The sequence below is a fragment of the Mus pahari genome, chromosome 5 (assembly GCF_900095145.1).
Source record: "Mus pahari chromosome 5, PAHARI_EIJ_v1.1, whole genome shotgun sequence".
NCBI classification, from domain to species: domain Eukaryota; kingdom Metazoa; phylum Chordata; class Mammalia; order Rodentia; family Muridae; genus Mus; species Mus pahari.
In genome coordinates this window covers 147521078-147531280 of record NC_034594.1, presented here as the reverse complement: position 1 = coordinate 147531280, position 10203 = coordinate 147521078, and the positions used below count along the sequence as shown (strand labels likewise).

The 10203-nt window shown below is 39.2% G+C and overlaps 1 protein-coding gene across 6 annotated transcripts in view; it reads left to right on the top strand.

The window, feature by feature from the left end:
- Rgs7 (regulator of G protein signaling 7) overlaps positions 1-10203 on the top strand; it is a 400387-nt gene that overhangs the window by 379571 nt on the left and 10613 nt on the right. For 2 of the 6 annotated variants that reach the window (XM_029538601.1, XM_021197428.2), the window contains one exon: positions 8284-8361. The exons of the other annotated variants lie outside the window; for them this stretch is intronic. In XM_029538601.1, the coding sequence (XP_029394461.1) occupies positions 8284-8337 (54 nt within the window). In that variant the 3' untranslated portion in view covers positions 8338-8361. The remainder of the gene's footprint in view (positions 1-8283; positions 8362-10203) is intronic. 6 annotated transcript variants of the gene reach the window in all.

The following is a 10203-nucleotide window of genomic DNA, read 5'->3' as shown; positions in this document are numbered from 1 at the left end:
CTCTCTCTCTCTCTCTCTCTTTCTCTCTCTCTCTCTGTGTGTGTGTCTGTCTCTCACTCTCACACACACACATGCACACACACACACACACACATGCACACACACACACAGACACCCACGCACACATGCACACACACATCATACACACACATACACTCAAACCATACTAATTACTTTTAGATATCCCTCACATAGCATTAATCACCTTCCATCGGAGAAAATAAAACATGGATTTTTTTTTTTTTTATTGAAGATTCTGTTTTGGGGTTACTGTGAAGAAATCATTAAGGAAATCTGAAAAGCTCCCTGAATGTACAGAGTGAGCTCAGGTTCAGCAGCTGCACTGGGACTCATAAGAATAAGTTTTATAAGAAACCATTATAGGATCGATGAAATAATTTTCAATACAAATACAAGGATAAGAGACGTGATTTTTAAGATAGAGACTTAGTAGGAGAAAGGTAGAGTTTGCATAGCATTTAAATGAGTTCCTAGGTGTAGGGGGCTACATGGTGGATAGTATCAAAGGCAGAAATGGAGCAGAGAAGTCACACATCAACAGATCTCACTGTGAACTTGGGGGAAATGAGATGGCAGCACCCATTATTGAATACCTGCCACGCAACAGGTTTTTCACTGGGCACATTATGTTCTATAAACTTATCTGACCCTGCAACGTGGGAGTTATTGTGCATATTTATTCATCTATCTTATAAGTGAAAAAATAATGGGGAGTTGCATCTTCAAGGAATATGATTTTCCCAAAATCATAGAGTGAAGGAGCTACCTATGACCAAAACCTTATTTTCTATCTGCCACCCAGTCGCAGCCTCCTTTTCAACTCATATCCAGTCCTGGTCAGTGCTGATCTTAGGGCATTTAACTTCATTTAGTTCAGTGTTTCCATATGGCACATTTACAGCCTACGTGATAAGAGTGGTATCACTCTTCGTTTGTTTGTTTGTTTGTTTGTTTTTTCAGCCCAGAATCAATGTTTTTGTAGCCAGCATTTCCCTAAAACTAAAACTTAAACTAAAACTAAAACTAAAACTAAGGGAACATCGCTATTGTCTGAGCTACCTTTGTGCCCCACCAGCACACTAGAGGACCACCCTTACAGCAGCAGCTAGTCTTGCATGGTAGCTTCAGCATCATCCCAGGGTACCTCTGGACAGATGTTATCCTGCTTTCCCTGTAAGGCCTCTTCCTGACATCACTCACTCACTGCTGAGCCTTGGAGCTAAGACTGGAAGCAAAATTTGCTTACTTTAAACCTATCATTCCTAACAGACCCCTCTGTTCTTTCCACTAATCCCCTAACAGATAAATGAGTATCATTCCTATTTATGCACTGCCTTCACAATGGATTGTTGTCTCAAGGGAAAGAAAAAGAAAGAGCCTAATTTCTTGTGGCATGCTCTTTGTTTCTGTAGTTTTCTTACCATTAGAGAAATCCCTTCGGGTTCATCGCTCAAAGGTCAGTGTGTCCTTGTCTGCCCTCCAGTGTCATTCATGCTAAGTTGGCTTTACTCTCCTCTCCTGGGTTTTAGTGAGTGTAAAGTTGTTACCTCCCCCCCCCCCCCGTCATCACCAAGTCCATCATCGTTTCTTCATCTATTAAGCTGCCATAAGGCCTGTTTACAACAGAAGCCTCCGAGAAGAACAGAGAGGACATAAGGTGAAAAGCGTACATGAGGGTTGATCAGCAAGGCCATATGTCAAGGTTCATAAATCAAGTACCCATGGCTCATCTCCTTGTTGCTTGTGTGAAGAGGAAATTGGATCAGCTTGGCTTTGAGTTAGAAAAGTAGAGAGTTAGAAATGACTACAGTGGAATGCTAGTGGTAAGTTCCCAGGAACTCACAAAGCTAACCTCCTTTTGGAAATAGTTTTGTTCCATTCCAATGAAGGTGGTCATCTTTAGAGTCTTTTAAAGAATCAGTAGAAAAATTGTAAAGGTCTTCTGAGTCACACTGTGCCCTCTGCTCTGGCCTACTTTACTAAAGTGAAGCGCCAAGCTTTGTTATTACCTTCTGGAGACTATAATACATTGTCAGGAGCAGTGATGGATTTTTATTTGGGGGTTCTGATGTTAGGGAACCAACCCTGAGCCTCACACATAATGGCTAATGCTATGCCAGCCCAGTTTCCACTTTATGAACCAGTTTTCACAGGGGGCTAGATTGACTGGGATCTGCATTAACAGTGTAGCTCAGTAGTCTAAATGTGGCAGGACAAAATATAAATACAAAGAATTAAACAATGACAAAGACTCAAAACTTAGTTATTCTTGAATATTCTTTTTAGTAAAGTGAGTCCATTTGTTTTCTTTGTTAGGTTTTGAAAGAGGATTTCCCTACATAGGTCAGGTTTGTCTTGAACTCTATACTCTCCTGCCCTTATCTCCTAAATGACGGGATTTCTGGGGTTCACCACTACACTCAGTTGTGAATGAACTTCTTTCTCTAGCTTTATGCAGAATCTGTGTTAGTGGTAAAATGTTCTTCAGCTTTGGACATTGCCATGCTTATGACACATGCTTCAGCACAATATCTTGTTCTGTGTCTTGCCTTGTGCGTTTTAGAAATCTTTTAAACTGCTAGACGACCTCAGCTTCTCCATCTATAAACCTTACTACCCTGAATTATATCTTTCCTTATTTGTTTTTCCTATTAAAGATCAAAATATGATAAATATCCTTCAAGTTAAATGTGGATTTTCTTCTCTTAATATAGTTGTTTAAAATTGAACTTATTGCTTAATTGTTATATAACTGTATAAGGAAACATTCTTTCTCACTTGCTCAATCTCGTGCCTGGTCTCCTATTTTTCCTAACACAAGATCGAACATCAGTGATAAAAATGATCCATTCTGGGTGGTAGGAATAGACTTCATGTTTACCTGTTTCCCAAGCCACTTGTGCTATAGTTTAATGACAGAAGACCACCCCTGCCAATTGGTTCCCCAGTTGCTGGTAACTACAGGCACTTTCTACTGGCCTTGCCTTGTCTTCTAAGGCACCAGCCTTTGAACAAATGACTTTTGACTTGCTCTTATTAAGTGTATAAATTATTTTGTATAACCTCCAAGAGTGTAAACATTTGGGGAGCATAGTTCTATTATGCTGGAGAGTCAGGTCCTGAGTAGTGTTGTGAACTCTGTGTGTACAGTCCCCTTTCCTGCCCATCCCTGACTGCCTTTTATTTAGGATGGAGCACTCCTGGTTGAGACTTGGCTGTTTGGGCTTCTCATCATCATAGAGTGGCTGAGCTGTGGGAAGTTCTCTGGAGTGCCAAGAAAGAAATAGATAGTCTTTCCATTACAAATACACAGGAAAGCTGACCTGGGAATCTAGCATTCTCATCTCTGCAACTCTCATTCTGCTGCTGTATGAACCATTATACTAGTCTTTCGAACATTGACCAACATGTATTGAGTCTCTGGGTTATATGCTAACCCACATGCTTTTTAAAATATAACCCATTGGAGATATAGCTTTGCAATAAGGGTTTTGCTTGGCATATGTGAGGTTCTGAGTTCCATACTCTGCACGACAAAAATCATTTCTTCAATTATAGATTAGCTTACTTATCCTTGGTGTCCCCTGTCACGGTATCATTTTCTATCACAGTGAAGTGGGGAGAAAACAGAGTATTCACAAAGGTTATCTTACAGAGTATAATTCTAACAAGAAAGTCTCCAGGAAACCTGTTACATCCTTGACTTCTATGAACATCCATCCTCATGAGGCAAACACCCATGGCATCTTAGAAACAGATTAGAAGAAGAGAGAGAAGAGCTTCGAATTTCATGTCTGTGCCCCTGTGAATTTACCACTAGGAAGGTTTGGGGACACTTTGTTTCTACTAAAGTGCTATGGTTTTAATTGCTCAGGATAACAGGTTCATTAACATGGAAAAACTGTGTTAGAAATTGCTATGACACCTTTGGTGAAGAGCACTTATGAGCTGGCCATTGGGCCTCTCCAGCAAACGGAAAGCAAACCTGCTCAAGAATGAACTGATGTCTCCTGATTCTTCCTTTATGGAGCTTAAGCTTCTCTCTTCCATCATTTTGTTGGCAGATACAGCTATCCATCTTGTTTTAGTGAAACTGGTTGTGGCAATAACTTGCCCGAAAACAGAATTGCAGTTTCCCTGCAGCATGGTATAAATCCTTGGGTGAAATGTTTTTGGACCATGGAGCCTAATTCAGTGTGGACAGGGTAACATTATTCTCCCCTGACAGCACCATTAGTTCTGAAATTGTCACTCGAGTTGTACAAGCTGTGATTGGCATGTTGCTACTAAGTACCCACTGCACCCCCACAGGCTCCAAGGGAGGGCAGGTTTGAGGACTGAGCAATGTTCATGTTGTTGCCACATGTGCCCAATGCAGAATCTGAACCAGAATTGCCTAAGTTCTGTTCTACTGAGTGTACAAAGCCCTGGGTATGTGCTGCTGGCTGGGAGACCTCAGGGAAGACAATCAGAGAGGCTTCTAAGATAAATCTACAGCTCAGTGGTAGCCTGCATTCAGCCATCACTGGGTTCTTTCCTCTAACAAATAAATCGTAGTTATTGAGTCTCTACACTGGGTAGGTACTGTCTTTTCTGATTGGGAATCCATAGGTAATAAGACATAAAACCTGCTTTAAGCATATTCATAATTGTAAGAAGACAGAGGTGACTCAAATTACTATCTTGGGATACAGCTACCACGCACATCTAAATTGATTCACTCTTCCTATGGAAGCTGACTGTCCAGTGAGTAGAACAAGGCTCCCAACAGCTTCCTCAGCGTGAGTCACAGTGGCTTTTCTGGGAGCTCAAAGGAAACAGAGAAAAGAAGGATTCAAGCCCAAGTAGAGACCCACAAGATCAAAGCTAGAAAGAGGCATGAGGGCTCAACAGACTCTGGCCAGGACAAGTGAGGATGTTTCCAGTGAGAGCAGCAGAATATAGAAGACAATCAAGGAACCAGACTGTGTTTTGGATTTGCCCAGTGAACATACACACCTCTTGAGCTGCAGATGGTTGCAGTGGGGAAGGTCAGAGATGCTTCAGAGAGGATGGTCCTACTACAGGATCAGTGGCTACTGTTCTGAGACACACATTAGTTGCTTATGACTGGAACGTGGCTGCTTATATAAGAGAGGTAGAGGCGGAAGAAGATTTGGAATACCAACATATTTCTGCAATGTATCAAGGCCACATTTACTGGAAAGTGAGATTAAACTTTGAACTGTCTGAGGTAGAATTCACAATTGTGATAAAGCAGCCAACATTATTTTTCTTTGTCACTGTTTTTATTTGAAGATTGTTGAGCTTCCATTAGGACACCAGTATGCTTGAGTCTCAGATCATCTCATATCCATGGATTAAACTGTCACTGAATGAAAATGAAAAGACCTAGGAATGTTTGCATGCAACAGTCTTAGCATCACAGCACCTGGCAACATTCTTTGTAGCTAGTTAACTCAGCCTCAGTCTAAATTACCTCATTAAATCTAAATTACCTCTAAATGGCATGCAGCAGGAATTTAAAAAAAAAATCGTATCAGTGTTCTAAGGACAAAGGTGTGCAGTCTCTTTTAAATGTTTTTCAGTTGCTGGGGAAAGTGTAAATGGGACTTAAGTAGATAAAGATAGGGCTCAACGTGACATCAGATTTAATTGCCATTAACAGTAGAGTCAGAGTTCAACTACATCGCCTTTCGAGACCCTGTTCTTGACAGTTCTATCTCTTGACCAAGCCACCTATTTCTCATTTTCTTTCATCCATTCTGAAACCACATATATTCCCTGACACTGCCCTGTGAAACATTTTTCAGAAAAAAATGAAAGTCACTTTGATGCTGATGGAACACTGCAGGGGTAATTTTTTACTTTTTATAATCTGTGCTTGTTCCTGGATGGAGACCATTTAAAATAGTAAAACAAGAGCCTCCTTGTAGATGCTGCAAGCCTTTTTGGAATTAGAAGTATTCAGAGTATATCTGTAGACATCTCACCATGGCTTCCATAGCCCTGGCAGACCACACAGCAAGCCTGGATTGGGCAAGTTCTGTTGAGTGCATACAACATTACAGTCTCACTGCTGCTTCATTCTTGTTTGCCCATAGTCAGAGACTAAGAGAGACATGAACAAATTCATTCATTATTTCTGTGATTGCAACCAGTGTGAGGCCAACAATACAACGGACTGTGGCAACTACTGAACCTTTCAAGTTTAATCTAGAAGAAGAAAAAAGTTCAGCTGCCATTTGTTTTGTTTCTCCAAATCATACAGATGACTTTGGCATGAAAGATCATCTTTTAATTTGATCTAGTTCATGAACAACAACAACAACAACACACACACACACACACACACAATTTTACCATATACATTGCTCTACTACAAAGGGAACAATAGCCAACTGTTAATAAGAGTGATCACTTAAAATATACATGTTATTGTATAACAAAAAAATATTACTAATACTAGAAATGAAACAAAACTCATTAGGAAATCTTCCTCTTTTCTACTTTTGAATTGTAAATCTACAAGGTATTTAGAGAAAGCACAGAAAACGATGGCATTATGGGCCTCTCGGGGCTGCAAAGGAATTTAGTACAATTTTTTCAACCAGGGCCATTCCCTAGAGTCTTCTTCCATGAGCTCACTGTTTGTGCTGGCTTCTGAGGTCCTTGGAACATGGTAGGTTTAGGTGGCAGAGGCATCAAATCCATCCTTGTTTCCAGGAGCATCTACTCTTTTGAAGTCTCTAAGAATCACCTCTACTTCGCTTCCTGTAACTGAGAATGATACAAAACCCGTGTCTAAATGACCACTGGTAAATCTCTTGAAGTTATGATATGTGTCAACTCTCCCCCACGTTTTTTTTTCCCCCTTGATTAAAATTCCTCATGTATTACCTTTCTAAGTTGAATCCACCTTTTCATATCCCCAAGTTACTTGTAGCCTAGAAAAATGCAGATTCTGTGAGCCCATCTTCTGAGTTGCAATCATTCCTGTGTGTCTCTGTCCCTGTCTCGCCTGCTGTGGTTGCAAGCATCTTCGGACAGTATAGCATAAGGACTGTCGTTTTAGGAGTGTTTGAACTCCTCTTGACCAGATAACACTACTCACTTGAGGGACTCATCAGAGTCCCTGAAAGGCTTTTTATCGCAAGGTTTGATGGACAGCGCTTCTTCCCAGCATCTGGTTCATTTGTGTTCTACTGGGTTCCAAACCTCTTTTAACTGATACTTGTGATGATCATCTTCCTGGCATGGAGACCATGCTTTATGAGCCTCTCTGCCTTGTACAAGACAGCACTGCCCACTCTCTCCACTGATTGGTACCAAGCACAAAGACATCACAGCTGATAGGCTGCTCTGGAGTCATGTGCTCTCAATTCCACCACTCTCCATTGGAAATGTAGAGCATCAAGTCGGTAGTATTTCTATTTTATGACTATTAGGGATTCCTTACATTTATATAATTTATTAACATATAAAGTATGAAATATAGATATTAAAATCCTTTTTCTGTGAAAACTGAGCTTTTAAAGACCTGATAAGGTGGAGATACCTTAAAAGCTGTCATCAGATTCAACCTGAGTGGCTCTTGCACCAGGATAGGGTTCTTTCCTGCTCCCTCCTTTACTTGTTTAGTATTTCACCACCATTTTAACTGCTCATGTATGTTTGCTCCAGTCCATCAAAATCTCTCCTAGATCATAGCCAAGCGCAACATTTGATCTGTGGCCCTGTAGGAGATAGATGCCCCCTCCCTGGCTTTGTCTCCTGAATACAGTCTAACTGGAGCCTGCATTCACATCCAGACCCCAACCCCCAACCATGACAAAGCAGCATCATTTGATGCTTTAACTAAAACACTTTAAAACACTGCTTTTTTTCCATACAAGCTGTAGTTATGTTTTCTACTCTTGTCTTGTTTCAAGACTTTGTTTGTTGTGTATTCATTTTAATGTAAATTTGAATTGTTTTACTTTCTTCCTACAACATTCTGCCCTGTTGTTAAATTTCATAGTTCATCTCTGTTCTTGCTCCCCATGTTTGGAGTATTTATTGGTTAGTCTTTTGAAGGTGATGTTCACGTTCGCATCATGCATGCCTTCCTTCAACATTCTATTAATGATTCATTCAGACTAACAATGAGAATGCCCTAAAGTACTGGGAAGATGGCAGAAGCTGCCGCTCTAGTGAACAGCACACCTTGGAGGTGGTTGTTTGCCTAGTTATGAACTGCATCTTTCTCTGTCTCATCCACAGAGATGCCATGAAAGGCTGCTCCACGCCGTACTTAGCCCAAGAGCCTTTGTTTAAAGCAAGCTCCTGTCCTCCAATCGGGTAAACCCTTTCTAACAACTGTCAATACGCATGTCCAGACAGATACACAGCTAATGTAATTGGTATACAGGAAGTTCTTGGTAAATAATAGCCATAAGGGCAATCTGCCATTGGGAGAATTAGCAAAGGATTTGGACAGTTTTAATGATAAATGGAAGCAATCAATACATACATGACAAAACCAAGAGCCTATTGTTATAGTCAAGTATAACCCAGAAAAATATAGCATATTGCTGCAAAGGGGCTGCTTTTCTCTTTAAATGATATCTAGTGCTAGAAAATGGGTGTGAAATAGAGGCTGATGTGTATGTATACACATTGGTGAACCCAGCTATGCAGTTGGATAAGGCGGGAAGATTATAATTTCAAGGCCATTCTGGACCAATTAGTGAAATCCTGCCTCCAAATGCAATGAGTGAAAGCCATGTATGTAGAGTGCTCATACAGCATGCCTCAGGCCATGGATTAGAAAAATATAGGAGGGAGGAAGAAGGAGGAACAGAGGAAGGGATGGAGGGAGGGATGGAAAAAAGAGAATAAGGAAGGAAGCGAAGAAGGAAGAAAGGAAGGGAAAAAGATTAAAATATAGACAATTTCATACACTGTTCCTACAAGCATAAACTGTTATCCTTTTCAAGAATGAACCTGATAAAATATTCTAAAAGCTTCCAAATTCTTGTACTTTAAATCAATAATTCAATTTAAAGTAACTTTGTCCTAAGAAGATCCAGATGTTCTGACACACACAAAAGCATTCATTACATCATATAATTTCTAAATGTAGGACATACTCTGATTGTCCAGAACATTGAGACTTTCTTAATCCATTAGAGCCTACCTATTGCAATCCTACACACATATTAAAAATCAGATTTACAGAGGCAGGCGGATTTCTGAGTTCGAGGCCAGCCTTGTCTACAGAGTGAGTTCCAGGGCAGCCAGGGCTACACAGAGAAACCCTGTCTCGAAAAAAAAAATAAAAATCAGATTTAGAACAGTAGCTTTCATGTTTTTTAATGTCACGTTTGATAAATACATTTTACAATTATTACTACATGCATATATATACACTATATTTGTGCATGTTTACATTTTATGGATTATAGAATTTTATAAGCAGTAAATTCCTCTATTTGGGTATTATCCTTTGTGATTTTTCTGATCTATTTTATCATATTTAATTTTTTCCCTAAATATAGTTGCATCTACCTAAATAGATTTTTGTCACCTATATCTAGAAAAATAGTTTTTTTTTTATCAGAAACATGTGTAACATGGTAATTGACAAACATATAATCATTTAAATGGGTCAGCTTCACATAAGTCACTATCTACAGTAAAATTTATTTGTTTTTTTTTTAAAAGCATTGAAATGTAGTTTTGAATGAAAGTGTTGAAAGGTTTTTAGTTTATTCATAATTATCATTTAATTTACATTGTTTTGTTTTGATTCATCTGTATTTTTCTCTACTCTTGTCTATTGCATTTTTTATAGTTCTAAGTAAGAAAATGGAATTATTTGGCTTATGCTTTCTTAACCCATAGAGAGATATAGGCACAGGTGTTTAATTATTCAGATCTGTATCTTCCTAAAAGAGTCAATATTTGAAAGAATCCTCTTCCTTCTTTCCTTTTATAGGAAAAGGGCTTTTATAACTTCCTATATAGCATTATAGAAAGTTTTATCTATTCATAGTTTTACTAGAATTATCTAACATGCTTTAATATAAATTCATTTGCAAATTTACTTAGGAGAATTGGCTTTTATTTTATTTTATTTATTATTATTTTCTTTATTTACATTTCAAATGCTATCCCGAAAGTTCCCTGTACCCCACCCCC